Source organism: Pseudophryne corroboree, chromosome 9 (assembly GCF_028390025.1).
Source record: "Pseudophryne corroboree isolate aPseCor3 chromosome 9, aPseCor3.hap2, whole genome shotgun sequence".
Classification (NCBI taxonomy): Eukaryota; Metazoa; Chordata; class Amphibia; order Anura; family Myobatrachidae; genus Pseudophryne; species Pseudophryne corroboree.
This window is the reverse complement of record NC_086452.1, coordinates 433,099,053-433,125,896: the sequence shown is the minus strand read 5'-3', so window position 1 is coordinate 433,125,896 and position 26,844 is coordinate 433,099,053. Positions and strand designations below refer to the sequence as shown.

Here is a 26,844-nt window from a genome sequence, read left to right as displayed (position 1 = left end):
TATATGTAAAATAATTTATTTCTCTTCTGCAATCAATCCTCTTCTGCAATCAATCATTAAAGCTACATTAACACTTCACTGAGATAAAGTTACTGTAACACAACAAATTACTTCATGTTACTTTTATGTGGAACAGCGACTTTACTTTCCATAGTCTGGGTGTGATTTACTAAAAACGCAACTTTTACAATCGTGTGTGGAGGAATAACAAACAGGGCTGGACATGTCATCACCCCTGATGTGCCAGGATTGCAGCAAGTTCGCATTACAAAAGTTTTCAAATGTACATGTTTTAGTAATTGTATCACAATGCCATGTCTCGATCCAATCAGAGCTTGTGTTATAAAACGACACAGAGCTGTTTGGATCGGAATAGATCACTGTTGCTAGTGCTGGGGCAGAAGCTGTTCCATTGCTGACCAGGGAAAGTTATCCCTTTCTTGCTCAGGAACCTATGTGGCCTGCTTGTTGTGCTAGTTGGTTTTTTTTTTTAAGCATTTAAAGAAGCAGTAAAAGAGGAAAAATAGTGTGCTCTATTGTAAGATGTAAAATAAAAAAAAGCAGAATCTTAAAACTTATACAACTTTGATAGTAATTTGGTTTAGCCATTAGTTTTGTTAAAATAATAAAAAAATACTTTAGCTGTATAAATGTCATTTGTGCAAAGATACTGTCTAATGCAGCTCAAGCTTTCTTTCTTTCCTAATCATACACAAGAGGATTTTCTTTCTGCATAACTTTTACAAAATTGTCCCTTAATTAAAGCTGCAATCCAACTTTTTTTTCTTTGTAAGTTTTGTATGGTTTAACATGAGTTTAACATCAGATTTTGTAGGTTTATTTAAAAATGTTTGTTCTAGTATGAGGGGCATTTTAAAGACACTCTGCTCATTATATAATTTGTCATGTGACTGTGGTTGCCATGGTAGTCGAATGACAAGTTGTAAATCCTTACTAGAAGCTTGCAAAGGAAAACGAAAGATAAAGACAACAACTGAATTTGTGCACTTTAACAGTACGCTAGAGAAATATATGAAAAACAACAATTGATAGTAGGATTGCACCTTTAAGCAGGGTAGCAACAAATCAAGAATTCGGAAGACTTGAAAGCTGCAGTTATGGAGACACTGTTCTATAATGTGAATTGTTAGCTTTCAACATCAAAAAAGTTTACAATACAATTTTTGGCAGCATAAAGTCATCCTTCAAAATACATTTTTATTTTCATTATGCCTGAAATCTACTACAAATAAAAATTATTGCTTTTTAGGTACGGCAAACATTTATAACTGCTGTCATCCAACTTTATACAGGCCAAGTTCGGCAGACATGGACAAGTGTGGTGCATTCTTTTGGCAAAAAATGGAACCTACGGAAAAAAAATACAAGGTGTAAAGATTAGATTTATGTAATTATTGGGGGCAATTTATTTTTCTATTATGGATGCAGCTCCGTCAAAAGTGATGAGAGCCAGAGCCGGCCCTAACCAATATGATGCCCTAGGCAAGATTTTGGCTGGTGCCCCCTAGCACCACCGCTGGTTCTGCCTCTGACCTTGCCCCTCACCCATAGCAGTCCTTATTTTGGTGTTTGTGCCCCCTATATTTTAAAGAGGAACAGTTTGCACATTTGGTGCTCAGCCCAAAAAGGGGTGTGTTTTTGCTGGCAAGGGGCATGGCCACACAATAGTAACCCCAATTCCAGTTACGCCTCACAATACTGCAACTTTATTCACATTTGATCATGCGATAGTGTCCATAATTCATATTACATCCCACAGTAGTATCACTTTACCTTATAAACATTACTCCTCACAGTAGAGCCCCTTGTTCACATTGCACCACACCATATTTTTCTTTATTCACATTACACCACACCCTATTGCTCTTTAGTCACATTAGACGACACAGTATTGCCCTTTCTATACGCAACGCCACATAGTAGAGCACCTTATACACATAATGCCAGAGTAATGCCCCTTACACATGAGACCATAATGACACACATAGTGCCCCTACCCATTTGCTGCACATTATTACTGCCCCTATACACATAATGATACACATACAGTAGTACACTGTTACACATATGCCGCACATTATTAATGCTCTTATACACATAATGACACACATAGTGCCCCTTACTTACACATATGTTGCACATTATTAATGCATTTTTACATGACACACATAATGCTCCTTACACATATTCCAAACACTACTGCACAACCAACCCACTCACATGCACACAGCACTCACACTGCCACTAACACTGTGACCTCTGCCTCTGCTTGGATACAGATGTGTACTCATAAATCTTGCCTCAATGCTAACGTCGGGCACCTTTTTTATGAAAATGCAGCTTATTTGCATTGCTATGTGGCTAGGATGCACAAGCAGCTTCTGCTGATTAAAATGATATGTAGCATGCCTATATACTGTGTGAGACTGTGGCTGTATCTGCATATGAAATGCTACACACAGACTATAGGCATGCCACATATCATTTTAATCAGCAGAAGCTGCTGATGCCCCTAGGCATATCAAATGCCCTAGGCAATTGCCTAGTTTGCCTATGCCTATGGCTGGCTCTGATGAGAGCTATTCAATTGCTTGCGCTGCTGGGTGTGAGTGCCACGACGCCCATCACTTATTGCGGATGTAGTGCCCAAAATGCAGTGAATGAGCCACATAAAGAGGCTTCTCCCTACTTTTGAAAGGGTTTCAAAAGTGGGAATTGGAAATTGAAACAATATGTGACATTTCTCCTAAAGCCAACATAAGGCCTGATACAGAGTAGTATGCAATGCAGAAATGTACGGATTTAACAGATTATTGGTCTACTGCGCATGCGTCATGGTCACACTGCGCACGCACGCAGGTACCGTAGCGATGGCAATCGCAGTGAGGATTCATTTGCAAAAACACGTGTTCCGACATGTCTCAGCCTACAACTGTGATCCAATACGTAGAAAATATGGTGGCAGCATCCCAGTTCCCGCTGTCATTCTTTACAATCATAGGGAGGTAATTATGAAGGGTTCTGCGCCCACTGCTGCATACCTTTATGCAGTTGCTTGGATCTACAAAGTGGGCGCCTCAACACAATTCCAGGCGGCAGCTTTAGCATAAGTTCACACAGTAGCTGCATACAAATTTGCAGCTACTAATGCATTAGTTTACAACTCTGAATCAGACCACAGCTTGGCTTTGGTCACCTTGTACCTTCTATCTATCTGGAATGACATTTCAAGAGTTTGGCTAAGTTGTAGGAAACCAAGAAATCCTTTCTGCAGAGTATCCTGAAATGGGCAAAAGTCATAAAGATATCTTCCCCTTCCCTCCAGCAGCACAGGAGTGATCCAGGGAATTTCCTCCCCAACCATTTTTTTTTTTTTAAAACAAAGTTTTTTCTTATTGTTTTCCAATAAACACAGAGAAAAACAAAACATAAACATAACAATACAAACACAAAAGGTATGTGCATTTCATGTGATAAAATCAGCAGGTCAGAAACAACAGAAGATTCCCTAAAGAGATATTTAACAGAACCATCACACTATGAGGTAGATTACATTAATCAAGGAGTATCAATCTCAGATTAGGATATTGAAATTCAATATACCGTATATACTCGAGTATAAGTCGACCCGAATATAAGCCGAGGCACCTAATTTTCCCCCAAAAAACTGGGAAAACTTATTGACTCGAGTATAAGCCTAGGGTGGTAAATGCAGCTATAGCTGGACACGGCCCTCATACTGCCAGATATGCCCCCCAGTGCCAGATATACCCCCACAGTGCTAGAGATATGCCCCCATGGTGCCAGATATTTGCCCTCATAGTGCCAGATATGCTCCCACAGTGCCAGATATGCCCTCATAGTGCCAGATATGCCCCCACAGTGCTACATATGCCCCCAGTGCCAGATATGCCCTCATAGTGCCAGATATGCCCCCACAGTGCTAGATATGCCCCCATGGTGCCAGATATTTGCCCTCATAGTGCCAGATATGCCCCCACAGTGCTACATATGCCCCCAGTGCCAGATATGCCCTCATAGTGCCAGATATGCCCCCACAGTGCTAGATATGCCCCCATGGTGCCAGATATTTGCCCTCATAGTGCCAGATATGCCTCCACAGTGCATCATATGCCCCCACAGTGCCAGATACCATATGCCCTCACAGTGCCAGATATGCCCAGCCCCCAACTACCCCCCCCCCCCCACGACACACCCGCGCTCCCCCCGACACACCCGCGCTCCCCACCCCGCAGCCTGTCTCTACTAACCTTCAATGACGGGGCACGAGTGCAGGCAGCAGCAGGCGGTGCGGGCAGCGGTGGCCGGCCTTGGGACAGAGCGCAGCGGCTGAGGAGGCGGGCGGCGCGGCAGTACTTCGGTGAGCATGGAGAGGGAGAGGGATGGCTGCAGCAGCGTCACTGGTCGATGCACCAATTACAGTGCGCTGCTGCGGCTCCCGAGTCCCCCTCTCTCCTCCTCCTCCTTCTCTCACGGCTGCTTCCTGTGCTCTGCTCCTGCACAGGGCTCCGGGCGCATCACTCGAGTATAAGCCGAGGGGTGCTTTTTCAGCACAAAAAATGTGCTGAAAAACTCGGCTTATACTCGAGTATATACGGTAATTCACGTATATTCTATAAACAGGCAAAATAATTATGTTAAAGAGAATATAATTTCCTCTCCACCTTTACTGATATACAGCTATTGATACAGCACTTTGTAAAGAGCAAAAATCCTAATACTAAGGGATATGTTTACTAAAGGTCGATTTTAATCACTTTCCATCAATTTCAGAGCAATTAAAATCAATCTTAATCGAGGTTGGGCTCCCAGGGCTAAAACACGCATTTACTAACATTTAAAAATATTTAAAAAATCATCTGTTAGTCAATCTGTTTTTTAGTTCTGGAGGCCCAACATTAATTAAGATCAATTTTAATTGATCTCAAATCGACCATTAGTAAATATACCCCTAAATTGTTTTCACATTATAGTTTGGAGGCCATATATAGCTCCGAAAGTTCAGTGTTGTAAAATGAGGGTTCTTTTCAGATGACTTCACACTGCTCCACGTAATTGTAAGACATAAGAAATATATTTATGTGTATGCCAATGAGATCAGGCAAACTATTTATCTCTTCTGCCCTCGGATGTGGTAAAACTGATCAGAAAATTTGAGGTGACTGCGCCTATGACAATTATGGTCATTTGTAAAATGTCTTTGCCACCATTCATAACTACAAAAATAATATATCTGGGCAATTTGGTAAAAAAAAAAAAACAGCACAAATTCCCAGACAATCTATGGTGGAGGTAAGGCATTTTGCTATAAGTGGTCATTAGTATATGCAAAAATATGTAAGTGTATGGTTAGTCCTATTATTGCATATGATGTGACTGGAAATTTTTGGATTTACAAAAGGATGGTAGGCAAGGGCATAGCTACCATAGACATACAGCGTGCAGCTGTTATGGGGCTCAGAGCTGAGAGGGGCCCACCTTCCCTGTTAAAGTTACAAGTGTTATATACATTTTTCACCATTGGGTGATATATTGGGGCCCTTCAGAACTTTTGCCTTGGGGCCTACAATATATCTAGTTATGCCATTGGACCTGCCAATTGTAATGTGGTATAAAATGAAGTGGATGCACTACAGTGTGGCATACTATATGGACTGGGGGCACTGTAATGTGGCATAATATGAATTGGGGACACTGGGAATACTGTGTGGCATAATGTGTATTGGCAGCCCTACAATGTGACATAATCTGAAATAGGGCAATACTATGGGGCATAACATTAACTAAGGCACTACTATGGTTCAGAAAATGAGCTAGGAAACCATAATGGAAAATAAAATTAACAACTGATTCGGAGAGGTGTCTCTCTAGAAGCATTGGGATATGGGCCCCTTCAAAATATTGCTATGGGGCCCACAATGCTACGCCCCTATGGTAGGTAAATAATGTAATTCAGCTGCATGTTTGCTCCTAAAGCCCTGACACTCTACAGGGTGTCCCTAAAGTCTAGACACAGAGTTATAGCATCGAGTTCACGTGAATTTTGCAAAGCGCATCAACCTTTGCATCATGAATGATGAAAATCATATTGAAGATGTTATTTGTTAATATTCCAATTAAATAAGATGTTCTTGAAAATGTCATTAATTTCATTTCTTGAAAAATAAGATTTTACTCACCGGTAAATCTATTTCTCGTAGTCCGTAGTGGATGCTGGGACTCCGTAAGGACCATGGGGATTAGCGGCTCCGCAGGAGACTGGGCACAACTAAAGAAAGCTTTAGGACTACCTGGTGTGCACTGGCTCCTCCCACCAAGACCCTCCTCCAGACCTCAGTTAGGATACTGTGCCCGGAAGAGCTGACACAAATAGGAAGGATTTTGAATCCCGGGTAAGACTCATACCAGCCACACCAATCACACCGTATAACTCGTGATACTATACCCAGCTAACAGTATGAAATATAACTGAGCCTCTCAACAGATGGCTCAACAATAACCCTTTAGTTAGGCAATAACTATAAACAAGTATTGCAGACAATCCGCACTTGGGATGGGCGCCCAGCATCCACTACGGACTACGAGAAATAGATTTACCGGCGAGTAAAATCTTATTTTCTCTGACGTCCTAAGTGGATGCTGGGACTCCGTAAGGACCATGGGGATTATACCAAAGCTCCCAAACGGGCGGGAGAGTGCGGATGACTCTGCAGCACCGAATGAGCAAACTCTAGGTCCTCCTCAGCCAGGGTATCAAACTTGTAGACTGTTGCAAAAATGTTTGAACCCGACCAAGTAACAGCTCGGCAAAGTTGTAAAGCCGAGACCCCTCGGGCAGCCGCCCAAGAAGAGCCCACTTTCCTCGTGGAATGGGCTTTTACAGATTTAGGGTGCGGCAGTCCAGCCGCAGCATGTGCAAGTTGAATCGTGCTACAGATCCAGCGAGCAATAGTCTGCTTAGAAGCAGGAGCACCCAGCTTGTTGGGTGCATACAGGATAAATAGCGAGTCAGTTTTCCTGACTCCAGCCGTCCTGGAAACATATACTTTTCAGGGCCCTGACTACGTCCAGTAACTTGGAATCCTCCAAGTCCCAAGTAGCTGCAGGCACCACAATAGGTTGGTTCACATGAAAAACTGATACCACCTTAGGAAGGAATTGGGAACGAGTCCTCAATTCCGCCTTATCCATATAAAATACAGATAAGGGCTTTTGTATGACAAAGCCGCCAATTCTGATACACGCCTGGCCGACGCCACGGCCCACAGCATGACCACTTTCCACGTGAGGTATTGTAGCTCCACGGATTTAAGTGGCTCAACCCAATGCGACTTCAGGAAATCCAACACCACGTTGAGATCCGACGGTGCCACTTGAGGCACAAACGGGGGCTGACTATGCAGCACTCCCTTAACAAAAGTCCGAACTTCAGGCAGCGAAGCCAGTTCTATTTTGGAAGAAAATCGATAGAGCCGAAATCTGGGCCTTCATGGAACCCAATTTTAGGCCCATAGTCACCTCTGACTGTAGGAAGTGCAGAAATCGACCTAGCTGAAATTTCTCCTTTGGGGCCTTCCTGGCCTCACAGCACGCAACATATTTCCACCATATGCGGTGATAATGGTTTGCGTTCACTTCTTTCCTGGCTTTAAATAGCGTAGGGATAACTTCCTCCGGAATGCCCTTTTCCTTCAGGATCCGGCGTTCAACCGCCATGCCGTCAAACGCAGCCGCGGTACGTCTTGGAACAGACAGGCCCCCTGCTGCAGCAGGTCCTGTCTGAGCGGCAGAGGCCATGGGTCCTCTGAGATCATTTCTTGGCGTTCTGGTTACCAAGCTCTTCTTGGCCAACCCGGAACAATGAGTATAGTTCTTACTCCTCTCCTTCTTATTATTCTCATTACCCTGGGTAAGAGAGGCAGAGAAGGGAACACAAACACCGACTGGTACCCCCACGGTGTTACCAGAGCGTCCACAGCTATCGCCTGAGGGTCCCTTGACCTGGTGCAATATCTTTGTAGCTTTTTGTTGAGGCGGGACGCCATCATGTCCACCTGTGGCCTTTCCCAACAGTGTACAATCATTTGGAAAACTTCTGGATGAAGTCCCCACTCTCCCGGGTGGAGGTCGTGTCTTCTGAGAAAGTCTGCTTCTCAGTTGTCCACTCCGGGAATGAACACTGCTGACAGTGCTAACACATGATTTTCCGCCCATCGGAGAATCCTTGTGGCTTCTGCCATCGCCATCCTGCTTCTTGTGCCGCCCTGTCGGTTTACATGAGCGACCGCCGTGATGTTGTCTGACTGGATCAGCACCGGCCGGTGTTGAAGCAGGGGTCTAGCCTGACTTAGGGCATTGTAAATGGCCCTTAGTTCCAGGATATTTATGTGTAGGGAAGTCTCCTGACTTTTCCATAGCCTTGGAAGTTTCTTCCCTGTGTGACTGCCCCCCAGCCTCGAAGGCTGGCATCCATGGTCACCAGGACCCAGTCCTGTATGCCGAATCTACGGCCCCCTAGAAGATGAGCACTCTGCAGCCACCACAACAGCGACACCCTGGCCCTTGGAGACAGGGTTATCCGCCGATGCATCTGAAGATGCGACCCGGACCACTTGTCCAGCAGATCCCACTGGAAAATCCTTGCATGGGACCTGGCGAATGGAATTTCTTCGTAAGAAGCTACCATCCTTCCCAGGGCTCGCGTGCATTGATGCACCGACACCTGTATACGTATTAGGAGGTCTCTGTCTAGAGACGACAACTCCTTGGACTTCTCCTCCGGGAGAAACCCTTTTTATCCTGTTCTGTGTCCAGAACCATACCCAGGAACAGTAGACGCGTCGTAGGAACCAGCTGCGACTTTGGAATATTCAGAATCCAGCCGTGCTGTTGTAGCACTTCCCGAGATAGTGCTACTCCGCCGAACAACTGCTCCCTGGACCTCGCCTTTATAAGGAGATCGTCCAAGTACGGGATAATTATTTCGGCCATTACCTTGGTAAATACCTCGGTGCCGGGGACAGACCAACGGCAACGTCTGGAATTGGTAATGACAATCCTGTACCACAATTTTGAGGTACTCCTGGTGAAGAGGGTAAATAGGGACATGCAGGTAAGCATCCTTGATGTCCAGTGATACCATGAAATTCTCCAGGCTTGCAATAATCGCCCTGAGCGATTCCATTTTGAACTTGAACCTTCGTATATAAGTGTTCAAGGCTTTCAATTTTAGAATGGGTCTCACCGAACCGTCTGGTTTCGGTACCACAACATTTTGGAATAGTAACCCCGGCCTTGTTGAAGGAGGGGTACCTTGATTTCACCTGCTGGAAGTACAGCTTGTGAATTGCCGCCAGTACTACCTTTCTCCGAGGGCAGCAGGCAAGGCTGATGTGAGGTAACGGCGAGGGGGAGTCGCCTCGAACTCCAGCCTGTATCCCTGTGATACTATTTGCAGAACCTAGGGATCCACCTGTGGGCAAGCCCACTGGTCCCTGAAGTTCCCGAGACGCGCCCCTACCGCACCTGTCTCCACCTGTGGAGCCCCAACGTCATGCGGTGGACTCAGAGGAAGCGGGGGAAGATTTTTGATCCTGGGAACTGGCTGCTGGTGCAGCTTTTTCCTTCTTCCCTTGTCTCTGTGCAGAAAGGAAGAGCCTTTGACCCGCTTGCTTTTCTGAAGCCGAAAGGACTGTACCTGAAAATACAGTGCTTTCTTAGGCTGTGAGGAAACCTGAGGTAAAAAAATTTCTTCCCAGCTGTTGCTGTGGATACGAGGTCCCAGAGACCATCCCCAAACAATTCCTCACCCTTATAAGGCAGAATCTCCATGTGCCTTTTATAGGCAGCATCACCTGTCCACTGCCGGGTTTCTAATACCCTCCTGGCAGAATGGACATTGCATTAATTCTGGATGCCAGCCGGCAAATATCCCTCTGTGCATCCTTTATATCTAAGACGACGTCTTTAATATGCTCTATGTTAGCAAACTATTATCCCTGTCTTAGAGTATTAATATTATCTGACTGGGTATCAGACCACGCTGCAGCAGCACTATTTATGCTGAGGCAACTGCAGGTCTCAGTATATAACCTGAGTGTGTATATACAGACTTCAGGATAGCCTCCTGCTTTTTATCAGCAGTCTCCTTCAAGGTGGCCGTATCCTAAGACGGCAGTGCCCCCTTTTTTGACAAACGTGTGAGCGCCTTATCCACCCTAAGGGATATCTCCCAACGTGACCTATCCTCTGGCGGGAAAGGGTACGCCATCAGTAACTTTTTAGAAATTACCAGTTTCTTATCGGGGGAACCCACGCTACTTTACACACTTCATTCATTCATCTGATGGGGGAACAAAACACTGGCTGCTTTTTCTCCCCAAAAATAAAACCCCTTTTATGTGGTACTTGGGTTCATGTCAGAAATGCGTAACACATTTTTCATTGCCGAGATCATCTAACGGATGTTCCTAGTGGATTGTGTATATGTCTCAACCTCGTCGACACTGGAGTCAGACTCCGTATCGACATCTGTGTCTGCCATCTGAGGTAACGGGCGCTTTTTTGAGCCCCTGATGGCCTTTGAGACGCCTGGGCAGGCGCGGGCTGAGAAGCCGGCTGTCCCACAGCTGTTTTACGTCATCCAGCCTTCTATGTAAGGAGTTGACATTGTCGGTTAATACCTTCCACCTATCCATCCACTCTAGTGTCGGCCCCACAGGGGGCGACATCCCATTTATCGGCCTCTGCTCCACCTCCATGTAACCTTCCTCATCCCACATGTCGACACAGCCGTACCGACACACAGCACACACACAGGGAATGCTCTGACTGAGGACAGGACCCCACAAAGTCCTTTGGGGAGACAGAGAGAGAGTATGCCAGCACACACCAGAGCGCTATATAATGCAGGGATTAACACTATAACTGAGTGATTTTTCCCCCAATAGCTGCTTGTATAAACAATATTGCGCCTAAATTTAGTGCCCCCCCTCTCTTTTTAACCCTTTGAGCCTGAAAACTACAGGGGAGAGCCTGGGGAGCTGTCTTCCAGCTGCACTGTGAAGAGAAAATGGCGCCAGTGTGCTGAGGGAGATAGCTCCGCCCCTTTTTCGCGGACTTTTCTCCCGCTTTTTTATGGATTCTGGCAGGGGTATTTATCACATATATAGCCTCTGGGCTATATATTGTGATGATTTTGCCAGGCAAGGTGTTTATATTGCTGCTCAGGGCGCCCCCCCCCCCCCCCCCCCCAGCGCCCTGCACCCATCAGTGACCGGAGTGTGAGGTGTGCATGAGGAGCAATGGTGCACAGCTGCAGTGCTGTGCGCTACCTTGGTGAAGACTGAAGTCTTCTGCCGCCGATTTTTCGGAACACTTCTTGCTTCTGGCTCTGTAAGGGGGCCGGCGGCGCGGCTCCGGGACCGAACATCAATGGCCGGTTCCATGCGGTCGATCCCTCTGGAGCTAATGGTGTCCAGTAGCCTAAGAAGCCCAAGCTACCACCAGCTAGGTAGGTTCGCTTCTTCTCCCCTTAGTCCCTCGCTGCAGTGAGTCTGTTGCCAGCAGATCTCACTGTAAAATAAAAAACCTAAAATATACTTTCTTTCTAGGAGCTCAGGAGAGCCCCTAGTGTGCATCCAGCTCAGCCGGGCACAAGAATCTAACTGAGGTCTGGAGGAGGGTCTTGGTGGGAGGAGCGAGTGCACACCAGGTAGTCCTAAAGCTTTCTTTAGTTGTGCCCAGTCTCCTGCGGAGCCGCTAATCCCCATGGTCCTTACGGAGTCCCAGCATCCACTTAGGACGTCAGAGAAATATGCATTATGGGCCTATGCATTATTGCCTATGTGTCCAGACTTTAGGGACACCCTGTAGATACTCATATGCACCCTTATTCTACATGTGTTGGACATTTCGGTCCACGAATATAATATAGCACTAGTAACAACAATGAGTATTAGTAACAACTTACTTTATGACTTAATGGGTGACAGTCATCTCCCTCATTGCCAAGAGGAGTACAAATTCGTAAACTACTTATCCAAAGGCTGATAGCGCAGCACATTCCTCCTCCACATTGCTGGTCCCTTTCACAAGCCTGTTAAGAAGTGAGAAAGCATTATTACAATGTAACAAAGGCAAAAATACAGAATAGAAAATTACATTTCAGTGGAACACGATCAAGCAAAACCCTTTGAATGCCAGAAAAGGTATAATCGTTGTTTAAAAGAAGATAACAGCAAAACATTCTGTGAAGGTCACATGGATTTTATTGTAAAATGTGAAAAGGTATTTCTTCAGCTGTAAAATAAATGTAACCCCTTCACATTAGGAGTATCTTATAGGTACACAACCTGTCCACATATCACAATCTAGCAATGCATCACTTTAACTGGGAATCATTTTCTAAAATGTCTTTGTGTACTTTAGTAAAGGGGATGTAGTTATGTGACCGGCGGGCACAATACCTCCCCCTACATCCAGAGCCGGATTAAGGGGGGGGCCCGGGGGGTACGTACCCCGGGCCCCCCTTTCTAAAAGGGCCCCCGCCATCCGCCACAGATCGGGTCTTTCTTACCTACCCGATCTGCGGCGTTCCCGGCTCCCCGCAGCACTGACAGCAGCAGCCGCCGGTGCCGCATAGCAGGAACTTATACAGGGCAGCTGAGCGACGGCTCAGCTGTCCAATAGTGTCTGAAGCAGCAGCCTGCGGCTCAGTCATTGGCTGAGCGCGCAGGCTGTACAGTGAGTGAAGGGGAAGAAGGAAGATGTCCCTGGCAGCGTGGAGGCAGAGGATCTCGCTCTCCTGTGCCTGTGTCACAGCAGCCTAACAAGTAAGGCTGCTTGTATTGTCTGCTGACATAAATTTACACTGACCGCAGGCTCTGGGTCACACACACACACATATATATATATATATATATATATATACATATATATATGTGTGTGTGTGTATATTCACACACACACACACACACACACACACACACACACACACACACACACACACACACACACACATATATGTGTGTGTGTGTGTGTGTGTGTGTGTATACATACACACACACACACATATATATATATATATCTAATTTATGTGCCTGCCTCTTTATTAGGGGCCCCATTTCTGAAGTGCCCCGGGCCCCCCATAGCCTTAATCCGGCTCTGCCTACATCCTGCCCCCTCACAATCCCGACGGTCGGCATGCTGACCAACAGGGACTATTCCCACTAGTGTCCACGACACCAATAGAGTGGGAATAGAACCCGTGGCGACCGCAGGTCGCTACCAAGCCCGCAAGGGTCACTCCTAATAAAAGTTTCATGACCAATGGGAATTTATTTTGATAGTATAATGAAGAAAGTGTATTTAGTATTATACTGGAATCTGCATTTCATGATTTTTCTGGAAGCACTTTGTCAGATAGCACTGCCTCACCCTCTAAGGTGAATCTAGTATTTACAGTACACACTACAAATCCTTGAAAATGTATTGTTTTCAAATCATTTACTGTCCCAAACCCCCTTAACTGCAATATCCCTTGTCCAATCACTATCCTTCTGTACTACCTATATTTTATCTCACTTTGTTTGACAAACAATTTGTAATGAATGTCTATATCCCAAGTGTAATTTTACATTGGTGATAAAGACAGTGGGATTGAGAGTATAGGGCCCTAATTACCCCGTCCCGGGCTGCTGGAGGGGCCTGTCAGGAACCTGGATCTACCTCCCCACTTCCCGAATATACTTGCTGCTGGCCGATGCACGGTGCTATCTTCGCAGTGACCACTTCGGGAAGATGGTCGCCACACTTTGAAAGCAAAGACTCTGGCACTGTGTCACATAACTTTGCTCTCTAGTGCATATGCAACATCTTCCCAGATGTCACTGGGAAGATGGCATCTCCGCCAGCCAAGCAGGAGGTACCCGCTTCCAATCAAGCAATGTAGGAAGTGGGTGCCCTCCCCAGCACCCCACCTGGTCCCCCCCTCAATAAATGGTGCACCCTGTGGAGCGGACATGCCCCCTATGTAGGTCACGCTCCCATTACATTCTGGAAATATGTGCCAAGAGAAATCCTGGTAAAACACACATTGGACCTGAATCACACACAATGTCGATGTCCAGTAGCGTATTTACTGCTTTGCAACCAAAGTGGCCGTTTAGGGCTTGGCAGGTCCCAGAAGACAGGGCTCACTGGTGTAACTATAGATGGTGACCAAACCATCACAGGAAGGGGGAAGGGGGGGCAGAGATACCACTGTATGATTGTGTGTGAGAGACAGGAGAGGGCTACACCACTGGCAGAGAGCCATAACCTCCGCTGCTGCCCCCTGATCCCCCTCCCTCTCTAGCTCTGTACTGAGAGCAGCGTGACATATTCCCCAGCAAATACAGAGGAAGTCTGCTATCTAATGTGGGTAACTGGCTGTGTGTCTGCGTTGGCTGGGATCCCGGCGGTCAGCATACTGACACCGGGATCTCAGCCACTAGAATGTCGGCAGGGGAACAAATGCAATGAAGCCCCTTGTGGGCTCGGTGGCTTGCTGAACTTGCCATTGGTTCTATTCCCACTGTATGGGTGTCGCGGACACCCACGAGTGGGAATAGCCCGTTAGCCGGGATTCCAAAATTGTCAGTGGTCGGGATTCCTGCGTCGGTATCCTGACTGCCAGGATCCCGACTACCGGCAATGTAACTACTTCCCGTGTACGTGTGTGTGTTCATGATATTCGCCCACTCATATGCTGCTACAGTGTAATATATGTGACACTGAGGAGTACCATAATATTGTTTATTATTTATTACTAGGTGGTTCATCGCTCCCTATGGGCGCTCTTCACACCGTCGCAAGGGGCTACGCCCCCTTAACCCCTGCACGCCTTTCTGGGGTTTAATATTTGTATTATGTGGAGTATTACCTGAGAGCTGTTTGTAGCCATTTTGGACCCCCAGTGGGAGTCTTAAAAATGCTTCCCCCCATTGACATAAAAAAAAAGAATCAACCTCCCCCCAAGATATAAAAAAGAAAGAAAAAAAAGTGTGTGCACGCCCGGCAAAGGGGAGTGGCCTTGTTAAAATGTGCGTGCCTTCTGTAAAATGGGCGTGGCCTCGTGTGAAAAGACGACCTCACACCCCAGTTTGTGCCCCTGCACCAACAGATCACCGGCACCACAGGAAAAAAAAAATAAGTCCACCACAATAAGCCCCACACAGTAATGCCCTCTGCACCATATTATGTCACACACTGCAATGGCCTTGATACACTAAATCCCCATTTTACACATTACAACAGGCAAGAGTCCCCATTTTACACAGTACGGCAGGCAAGAGTCCCCATTTTACACAGTACGGCAGGCAAGAGTCCCCATTTTACACAGTACGGCAGGCAAGTGTCTCCATTTTACACATTACGGCAGGCAAGAGTCCCCATTTTACACATTACGGCAGGCACGTGTCCCCATCGTACACATTACGGCAGGCAACAGTCCCCATTTTACACATTACGGCAGGCAAGTGTCCCCATATTACACAGTACGGCAGGCAAGAGTCCCCATTGTACACATTACGGCAGGGACGTGTCCCCAATTTTCACGACTTGAGGCATGTGTCCCCATTTTTCACATGACGGGAGGCACGTGTCCCCATTTAACACATTACGGCAGGCACATGTCCCCATCGTAGACATTACGGCAGGCAAGACTCCCGATGTTAAACAGGCAAGAGTCCCCACTTTACCCACGGGTGGTTTAGGGGGTCTGGAGGTGCCGCGGTTGGGGAAGGGGTGCGGCAGGTGGTGTAGGGGTGGGTGCTGGTGTGCCGGGTGGGTGGGGGGCACAGGGGGTCAGGAAGTATGGAGGGTGGGGGAGGGGTGGGTGCAGTGGATGAGGAAGGGGGTCCGTGGGCGCTGCAGGTGGGGGAGGGGCCGGTGTGTGGGTGCCACGGGTGGGGGAGGGGCAGGTGCTGGTGTGTGTGTGTGGGGGGGTAGGGGGTCCGGAGGAGTTGTGGGTGGGAGCAATGGATGAGGGTGGTGGTGCGGGGGCGCTGTGGGTGGGGTAGGGGGGGTGCGTGGGTGGGGGGAGATGGACGTGGTGCGGGCAGGGGGAGTAATAAGTCCCGTATGTAAGGACAATTGGGGGGTTGGGGGAGGATGTGGATGTATTGTAATCTATCCTGTCGGGGTTACACAGGGAGGCCCCTTTTTTAACTCAGGCAGAGTGAGTGATTGGTGGCATGGCCTGTGCAGCTGCCATTGGTGGTCTGTCCTCCCCTCTGTCCTGCGGCATGCTGTTAGCTGACGGCCAGGGTGGTGGTCGTGCAGGCGCGCTGGTATTGGCTGTCCCGGATGCTGCTGCTCTCCGTAGTGGTGTCCTCCGGCCGGTGACAGGCAGTGCTCCCCATCCCACCGCACATTTGCAGCTTGGCGCCCCGCTACGGCAGCTGCACGGCGCAGCTCATCCTGGAGCTCCTCTCTCCGTGTGACGGCGCTGAGCTGCATCTGATGCCGCCAGGTATTACTGATGGGGGGGGGGGGGGGGGGCGCAAGGGCTCAGCTGCTACAAAACCTATATAGTAGGGCAGATCTGTGACTCCGGCCAGCGTTAGAGGCCCAGGCACAGAGTCACAGATCTGGCCTATTATATAGGAGATGGGTACCTTATGTTATGTACCAAGCTCCACAATGGAAAGCTTTGTGGAGGTTGGTCCCAGATTACCGACATCTGGCTTTGATGTTGTTAGTCGTTGTATGCCTATGGAGGAATTTTCAGAGGTGAAGGCTATTATGATTTATCTCCTGCAGTCTTTGTCCTGCAGTGAGAAGATGCACATGGCGCATTGTCAGTCACTGCGCAGGAGTCTTTCTGTGCACTGCAAGTATGGTGGTAGGGGGCGGTACGGCGTACCGGTAAGAAATTCCCTGCCGCTACGGCATACCGCCGGCCCGTCCACCATACTGCATCTCTCTGGCTTTGTTGTGTGTGAGGGAGGGAGAGCGCAGCACCTCTCCTGGCCCTCCATTATTTTTGATGGACGGTCTCACTCTCCAATGGCAGGGGCGGGATCAATCTGAATAAGGCACCGGTTTGCTAGGCAATGAGAGCTTGCGGGCCAGCAGGGGCGGCTCCTGATTGGCTGTGGGTCGGCAACCTGAGATTGGCTAAGGAATGTGCGCCTCATTTCAGATAGACCCCGCCACCGCTGCTGGAGAGTGAGACCGGGCATCAAAGAGAATTGAGGTGCAGGAGAGGTGCTGCGCTACGCTCTCCTCCCCTCACATAGAAGAAACAGCCAGAGGTAAGGGGTGGGTGGGGGCAATGAGCGCACAGTGTGGCAATGTGTATCTGGCACTGTGGGAGCAATGTTTATCTGCCACTGTGGGGGCATTGTATATCTGGCACAGCGGGGAATTATATATCTGGCACAGATGGGCAGTGTATACCTGGCACTGGGGGGGGGGGGGGGGGGAATGTATACCTGGCACAGTGTCGGCATTGTATATCTGGCACAGTGTCTGCATTGTATATCGGGGACTGTGGGGGCAATGTATATCTGGCACTGTGGGGGCAATGCATATCTGGCACTGTGGGGGCAGTGTATATCTGGCACTGTGGGGGCAGTGTATAGCTGGCACTGTGGGGGCAGTGTATAGCAGGCACTGTGGGGGGCAGTGTATAGCTGGCACTGTGGGGGCAGTGTATAGCTGACACTGTGGGAGCAGTGTATAGCTGGCACTGTGGGGGCAATGTCTATCTGGCACTGTGGGGGCAAAGTCTATCTGGCAAGGTATATCTGGCACTGTGGGGGCAGTGTATATTTGGCACTGTGGGGGCATTGTATAGCTGGCACAGTGTTGGCATTGTATATCTGGCACAGTGGGGGCAATGTTTATCTGGCACTGTGGGGGTAATGTCTATCTGGCACTGTGGGGGCAATGTCTATCTGGCACTATGGGGGCAATGTCTATCTGGCACTGTGGGGGCATTGTATATCTGGCACTGTGGGCTCAGTGCACATTGCACAGGGGGGCAATGTATATGTGGCACTGTGGGGGCATTGTATAGCTGGAACTGTGGGGGCATTGTATATCTGGCACTGTGGGGACATTGTATATCTGGCACTGTGGGGACATTGTATATCTGGCACTGTGGGCTCAGTGTATATCTGGCACAGGGGGCAATGTATATGTGGCACTGTGGGTGCATTGTATATCTGGCACTGTGGGGGCATTGTATATCTGGCACTGTGGGCTCAGTGTATATCTGGCACAGGGGGGCAATGTATATGTGGCACTGTGGGGGCATTGTATAGCTGGCACTGTGGGGGCATTGTATAGCTGGCACTGTGGAGTCATTGTATAGCTGGCACTGTGGAGTCATTGTATAGCTGGCACTGTGGGGGCATTGTATAGCTGGCACTGTGGGGGGCATTGTATATGTGGCATGAAGCTAAGGCCAACAGTGTGACGGTCTTCCACATAAGGTACTTTACATCAACCTCCTGTAACGGCTCAAACCAGTCCGATTGGAGGAACTGCAGCATCAAATTGAGATCCCAAGGTGCCATGGGAGGAACAAAGGGAGGCTGGATGTACAGAACACCTTTCAAGAATGTCTGAACCTCAGGGAGAGAAGCCAATTGTTTCTGAAAGTAAATAGCTGAAATCTGGACTTTAATGGACCTAGGCGTAGGTTCACATCCACTCCTGACTGCAGAAAAAGCAAGTGACGTCCCAGATGAAATTCCACCGCAGAATATTGTCTGCTCTCACACCAAGAGACATACTTCTTCCATATACGGTGGTAATGTTTAGACGTTACCCCCATCCTGGCTTGGATCATAGTCGGGATGACCTTGTCAGGAATCCCTCTCCTGGCTATAATCAGTCGTTCAACTTCCATGCCGTTAAACGGTGCCATGGTAAAGTCTTGATAGATGAACGGGCCCTGCTACAGAAGATCCTCGCGAAGACATTGAGGCCACGGATCTTCGATCAGCATCTCGAGAAGATCCGCGTAAAAGGCCCTTCGAGGCCAGTCCGGAGCAATGTGGATTGCTTGAACCTTTTCCCTTTTTATTCTCTTTAGAATTCTTGGGATCAGAGGAAGTGGAGGAAATACGTACACCAATTGGTAGACCCACGGAGTTGTCGGAGCGTCTACCGCCACTGCTTGTGGGTCTCTCGACCTGGAACAATACCGCTTGAGCTTCTTGTTGAGTCGAGAGGCCATCATGTCGATCTGTGGATATCCCCACCGACGTGTCAATCACCGGAACACCTCCAGGTGGAGGCTCCACTCCCCTGGGTGCAGGTCGTGTCTGCTGAAGAAGTCCGCTTCCCAGTTGTCTACTCCCGGAATGAAGACTGCCGACAACGCCACAGCGTACTTTTCCACCCAGAGGAGAATTCTTGACACCTCTGACATTGCTGCTCTGCTTTTCGTTCCACCCTGTCGGTTTATGTACGTTACCGCCATTACATTGTCCGACTGGACTTGAATGGCCTGATTCCGAAGTAGAGATGAGGCCTGCAGAAGGGCGTTGTAGATTGCCCTGAGTTCCAAGATGTTTATTGGAAGGACGACTTCTTGACTTGACCATCTTCCTTGAAACTGCACCCCCGTGGTGACTGCTCCCCAACCTCAGAGGCTTGCGTCTGTGGTTAGCAGAATCCAATTCTGAATCCCGAACCCCCGACCCTTGACGAGGTGAGAAGTCTGTAGCCACCACAGAAGGGAGATTCTGGCTCTTGGCAACAGACAGATCCTCTGGTGCATGTGAAGATGCGATCCGGAACATTTGTCCAACAGATCCAGCTGGAAGGGCCTCGCATGAAACCTTCTATACTGAAGCGTCTCTTAAGTGCCACCATTTTCCCCAGAAGGCGAATGCACAGATGTACCGAGATCCGGGTTGGCTTCAGGACAGCCCGAAACATCGACTGGATTACCATAGCCTTCTCCAAGGGAAGGAACACTCTCTGAGACTCTGTGTCCAGTATCATTCCCAGGAAAGGAAGCCTCTGCGTTGCTTCCAGGTGAGATTTTGGTAAGTTCAGAATCCACCCATGATCCAGGAGTAGTCTGGTTGAGAGGCCAATACAGTCCAATAACCGCTCCCTGGATGGTGCCTTTATCAGAAGATGTCCAGGTACGGAATTATGTTCACTCCCTGTTTGCGGAGTAGAAACATCATCTCTGCCATCACTTTGGTGAACACTCTCGCTGCCGTGGAGAGACCAAATGGCAGGGCCTGGAACTGGTAGTGATAGTCCTGCAGTGCAAACAGTAGATAAGCCTGATGAGGCGGCATGATCGGAATGTGAAGGTACGCATAATTGATATCCAGAGACACTAGGAATTCCTCCTCCTCCAGACCTGAGATCACTGAATTTGAGCACTCATACCCGTACCGGGTTCAACGACTTGAGGTTCAAAATCGGTCTTACCGAACCGTCTGGTTTCAGTACTACAAACAAATTGGAATAATATCCCTTGTTTTGCAGATGAGGTGGAACTGGAACAATGACCTGAGTCTGTACCAGTTTTTGAATGACGTCCTGTAAGGACTGGTAAGCCTGATTTGAAGAATCTGTGAGGTGGGAGCTCCTGAAACTCCAGTCTGCAGCCCTAGGAAATTAGATCTATGACCAGGGGTCCTGGCACGAACCTGTCCAGATGTGACTGAAACATTTTAGTCAAGCTCCCACCCGCCAGTCTTCCAGGCCTCGCGGTTCACCGTCAGAGCCTGAGCTCTGTTCCTGAGAACCGGCAGTTGCTGGTTTGCGTGGTTTACCTCTAGCACCTCTGGTGGCTGTAGAACAACCTCTGGTTTTGCACTTAAACTTGGCAGTCCGAATGTCCTGAGTAGACCTTCCTGGCTGGGGGAGCTGCAGAAGGAAGATACGTGGACTTACCCGCAGTAGCTTTGGAAATCCATTTGTCTAGTTCACCTCCAAATAAGGCCTCTTCTATGAAGGGTAGGCCTTCCACGCCTTTCCTGGAGTCCGCGTCAGCAGTCCACTAGCGTAGCCATAAGCCTCTGCGTGCTGACGCTGCCATAGCAGTGGTGCGTGCATTAAGTAAGCCTACTTCCTTTATGGCTTCCACCATAAAGTTCGCAGAGTCCTGTACATGTTGCAAGAGTAAAATAATCTCCCCCTGAGTAGGTTACCCCTATAACAATCTAACCCCTCAAGTAGGTTACCGGACCATTTGGCGTTGGCCTTAGTAATCCACCAACATGCTATAGTGGGTCTCTGGGCCACCCCAGAAGCTGTATACAAGGATTTGAGTGTAGTCTCAATTCTACGATCAGCCGTGTCTTTTAGGGAGGCTGCACCCGGGACAGGCAATACAATTTTCCGTGACAGCCTGGATACTGATGCATCCACTATCGCTGGATTTTCCTATTTTTTCCTATCCTCAGGAGGAAAAGGAAAAGATGATAGCAACCTTTTAGGGATTTGAAATTTCCTATCAGGATTAACCCATGGTTCTTCAAACAGGGTATTTAGTTCCTTTGACACAGGAAAAGTGGCTGAGGATTTATTTTTTTATATTAAAATAAGATTCCTCAGTCTCCTCTGTCATCTTATCAGGGATATGTAGAACTTCTCTAATAGCTTCTATGAGAGCCTCTATTCCCCGTGACAGAGTAGCCTCCCCCACCTCTGAGTCCACTTCCCCCTCCTCCATGTCTGACCCTTCATCATCAGAGTCAGACTGCAGGATATGGGACAAAGTACGTGTTTGCGGACAAATGGCAGGGGACTGAGACGCTGGTTTGGGTACTGAGTCTTTTCATAAACTCAGTCATCGATGGTCTTAAGAATTTTTCATTGCGGGACAATTTCGTAGACATATTGGAAATCATTCCCCTTATGGAGTCCAGCCAAGCTGGCTCTGCCCCGCTAGCCTGGGAAGGTACACTGCACTGAGTATACAGTAGTGAACCACCTGGAGAAGAGGAACACTGTGCCTTACATGATACACACTCTTTGTCTGACATACTGTGACAGTGACAGCACACACACACACACACACACACACACACACACACACACACGAATAGGTTAAATGCACAATTAACCCACAAAGAGCCCTTCCAGGGAGACACAGAGATAGTATGGTGCCAGCACACGGCGCCCTTACTGCTAATGCCAAGCTTAGCCGGGTCGCAGACTAAGTACCTAGATTAGGGACTCAGTACACTAATAATCGCTCCCCCCCCTGCTATGACCCCCTGGTACCGCTGAGGTAATCTGGAGTCTCTCCGGAGGAGCTGCGCATCCCTGTCAGTCAGCATCTGTGTCCACTGCAGAGGAAAAATGGCGCTGGTGAGCTGCTGGAACCGCTCATAGTGAAGCCCCGCCCCTTCAATGGGGCGCGGTCTTCCCACTCTTTTTTATACTGGCTATGGTAATTTTGTGCCTAAAATGGAGTCAGTACATTTAAAGTCTGTAATGCCAGTCTGGGTACTGTGTACACATATAGTGTACTGAGACTCAGTTTGCCCCCTCAGAAGCTGTGCGTCTGCACTGTGTACTGCGGCTGGAAACCCAGCAGTCCCATGTAGAAGCCGTGCGTCTCCGTACCCTCATGCCGCCATAATGGCCGGTGACCTGCTAACCGGGACGCGAGCTTAGTACTCACCACTCTTCTTTCTTCTGGCTCTGTTAGGGGTGGCGGTGTGCTGCGGGAATGTACGCTCGCCGTGGTGGGGTTTGCGAATAGTTCCCTCAGGAGCTAGTGTCCTGTCAGCGTAAAACGGGACCATTAACCCCTTAAGAGGTTCGGCCGTCCCCCCCCCTTCCCCAAGTCCCACGAAGCAGGCAGGCTGGTGCCATCCAGTCCTGCCTGAAAATACCAAACAGACAAAATAAATGCAGAAAACTCTGGAGCTTCCAGCAACGTGACCGGCTCCTCCGGCCACATTTTCTATTCTGAGTCTGGTAGGAGGGGCATAGAGGGAGGAGCCAGCGCATATTATCAAAATCTTATCTATTGGTCGTTCCGTTCGATCAAGAACGTCCACATTGTTTGTTCTCTCGTTCCGTGTGTATGCACCTGTAGAAGCATAAGTGTATCCATCTACCCCTCCTTACAGACAGGGGCTTCAAACATGTTGTTAATATAAAGCACATAAAAAAATGTAGACTTTGTGCTTGTAAGTACAGATATACACACACACACAAACATCTTTACAATGGGGTGGTTATGATTTAACTGTACAAGAGTTATTGCACTCACCCAAAATGATTAGAGTTAATAGAGATTATTTGGGAAAATTATATATGGAAAACAGAGCAGTTTACATTTACAGATTGTTTACAGAAACTGATTCGGACACGTCCCTCTGACTTGCACTATTGACGCCAGTAAGCAATAAAGAAATGTCTCACTGTCATCCTTTATGCTAATGATGTGTCAACCAGTGAAATAATGTAAATGACATGAATGTGAGACTATTTAGCATCACTACTCATTCTCCAATATAACATAACGTAAAGGAATAAATACACTATAAAGACCCATGGTTTTTTTTTCTTCTACAAATGACACTGTCAGACAAAACAGTCAGTGTCATCTCTGTTGCAGAGCTAGTAATGATATGTGAATCAATGCTTCAGCCAGGTTACATTCACAATTGTCAATACAAAAATAAATCACATTAGTAGCAAGTAATGTTCTGTTCGTGAATATCACCTGGACTGCAAATTTGTTGAGCTCTTACATGTTACTCCTGTGTTTTGGTTAAAGATACTGGCTTGCAACAAGGAATATGTGTGATTTATGTTCCATTCAGATCCTTTGATAGATTTGTTGTGACTTATCAGTTTACAAAAATTCCAAGTTCGACTTACAATATTTAATATATCTTTACAATAAGTCGTTTTAATGAATAGACAAGGAACACATGAATAATTTACTTTTTTATAGGTAATTTCATAGTCCACTTATTGTAAAGTGGTGAGCTACAGTATACTGTGAGTTAACAAGAAACATTTTTCAGGAAAACAACTAAGCATAAAAAGATATAAATATACAATATACATCTTATCCAATTTGTGAAGTGATCATCACTGTATCCTAAAGTGTATGACAAATAACACATAAATGTAATAAGAAAATTGAATAAAATAAAAAAGGCATACGATTGGTTACTAAAATATTTTTAAAGAGCAGTTCTTGAAAAAATTAAATCTAAAAAAGAAATGCAAGAATCCAAAAGGACCATATGGGTCAAAACACACATTCTCCTGGTTTGAAATTACAATAATATGTAAAATCTTAGCACAAATTTCAGCAATACTAAACAAAGTTGTACATTTCTGATAAGCTTAAAAAATACATCAGTACTTTTGGAAACATATTAAATTATATAAAAAAAAAAAAGGCTGCATAATGTAGGAGATATTCTAGAAATTAAACAAAATCATGGGGTCTGTTATAAATGAAACAGCTCAGTGATTTCTGTAGAGTTTGGCCATTTGGCGAGTGTTTTAAAAAACACAATGATACTTGACATAAGAAATTATAGTGATATGATCTAACATAGTGTTGCCTTAGTACACTTACATGAAATGATACTCAGACCATTCAATCAATTAGAATTTCAAAATACTATATATTGGAAAAGAGATTGCAAAAATGTTAATTTGTTATAAAATAAAGAAACTGAATAACAAGCACTGCTTACTGTTCGTAAAACTGTCTTCAATATATTATCCTAATCAAACGCACATATGTTACCAAGTGGAAATCAGATATAGTATAATACCATTTTTTTTTATTTTGGTGCCAACTTAATTCTTCAATTGCTATCTTCTTCATCAATTACATTTAATCCCTTGATTCTCTGCAGAAAGTGTTGATATGTGAACTAATTCTGTGTCTGTGGGTTTGTATTTTAGCAGCAGTGGTAAATACTAGGTTAAGATATTATTCACGTATAAATAAAAATGAGGTAAGAAATAAACAGTTATACTTCATTTTCACAAACAAAATTGTTTGTAATTACCAGATAATTTAACAATACCTCTTTGAAGGTAAAAAAAAGAAAAAAAAGAGAGCAAGATACTGCTAGATATGTTCTGGAATGGTAAATAATAATAATTCTGGGAACCTGAGCTACAGCTTCACCCAAAAAAATAAAAATACTGGTGTATGGAGTAAGACATCAACAAGAGATTTGAAATAGACTCATCATGGCTAACAAGGAAAGTCACGGATCAATTATATACCCAAATTATAAATTATGTAGTGAAACAAATAGCATTTTCACATTTTTTGGATTGAACTTAAGGAAGAGAGGTATAGCTATAAATGATATAGGAAGTTCAAACACATGCAACAAAAACATTCCAAAAACACAAATACAGGCAATACTACAAAATAAATAAATTGAAAAATAATTAAACATTTCTGTTTCTATTCCTAAACTGCTGCAGATACCAATGAAGTCAAATGCAGACCTGATGACTACAAACTAAGCACATCATTTTTAAATACTATCATTTGATACCTGCACAATATATATATATATATATATATATATATATAATTAGATCTTGTTTACATATTGGGTAATATATATATTTTTCTGTCCCACAGTAGAAACAGTTGCTATCGCAGCTGTTGTAGGTCTACAAGTCCCAGCAGGGTTGTCAGGGACATCTCAGTCTTGTTGAGACCAACAGATATCCCACTCGGGGACTGACTGGAAAAAATAAAATAAGCGAGACCTGTTGTCTATTATTCTACATGTACAACCTTGGGAAAATGGCAAACAGTGAAAAGCAATGTACCATGCCTCAGTGGTGCACTTTGCACACTTCTGTCAACTTGTAGAGTATTCATTTATATATTTTATATATATATATATATATATATATATATATATATATATATATATATATATATATATAAAAATAAAAATATTCCATATTTTTTCCAAGAAACCCCACAAGGATTCCATTTTGGCTCTGAAAAGGAGGCAGAATGTAATCACCTCAGGGAACATTATAGTATGGGCGGGAAAGGGCACGAGGAGGCTCCCCTCCGGTCACGTGGGTCTGGGAAAAGGGCGCGAACTGTACCTCAGGGGCTCTCATCATGCCAGACTCGGAGTCGTGGGCAACAACTCACCCCAGTGATGACCGCGGCTTCCCCGGACTCCAGAAGCAGGAAAGCGCCGAAGAGGAGAGACAAGCACAGCAATTTTCTCATAATAAAGAAGGCTGGAGTCAAGAGATAGATCCAAGCGGAGCTCCGCGGAGGATGTCAGCACGAAGCCCGGCCGTGAGGGTACGGAAAGAAGAGCCGGCGTGGAAGGGCTGAAGTGTGAGGAGTAGACGCTCGGTGCTGATGCTGGAGACTGTGTGTGTGTGGTTCGCCTAGGTGCTCCATGTTCTTAAGCGGTTATAAAGCTCGGTGCGCCATTCAAAGCGACCTCTATGACTCAGAGGGAGCGAGATAAAGCGCAAACACAATGGTTCACTGAGTGCCAATCACACGGGGTGGGAGAGAGGCAGCAGCGATGTACGCACTCCCACCCAGCCGGCAGCAGCCCGTCTCTCCCTCTCCTCCTGTCTGTATTGGCCGCATGCAGCTGGATTCGCACAGTTCCGAGAAGCTGCGCTCACAAGGTTACTGCTGCACACTCTGTGGACGCGCTCATCCTCTAGTGCTGATGTATATGAATAAAAGTCAGAAAACGCCGGAGGTGTTGCTACTACACTCGTGTGATTGCAATACAGCACAACAGGAAAAATGTGTCCTGACTCCTTCATACATCATTT

At 46.6% G+C, this 26,844-nt stretch overlaps 1 protein-coding gene across 1 annotated transcript; it reads right to left on the bottom strand.

The window, feature by feature from the left end:
- On the bottom strand, positions 1 to 26,844 carry PROK2 (prokineticin 2). The gene is made up of 3 exons (XM_063941038.1): positions 26,192 to 26,844; positions 12,014 to 12,139; positions 1 to 1,369 (listed from the first exon to the last, which is right to left on the bottom strand). Exons 1-3 carry the CDS (start codon positions 26,270 to 26,272, stop codon positions 1,244 to 1,246), a joined length of 333 nt encoding a protein of 110 aa, XP_063797108.1. The 5' UTR covers positions 26,273 to 26,844; the 3' UTR covers positions 1 to 1,243.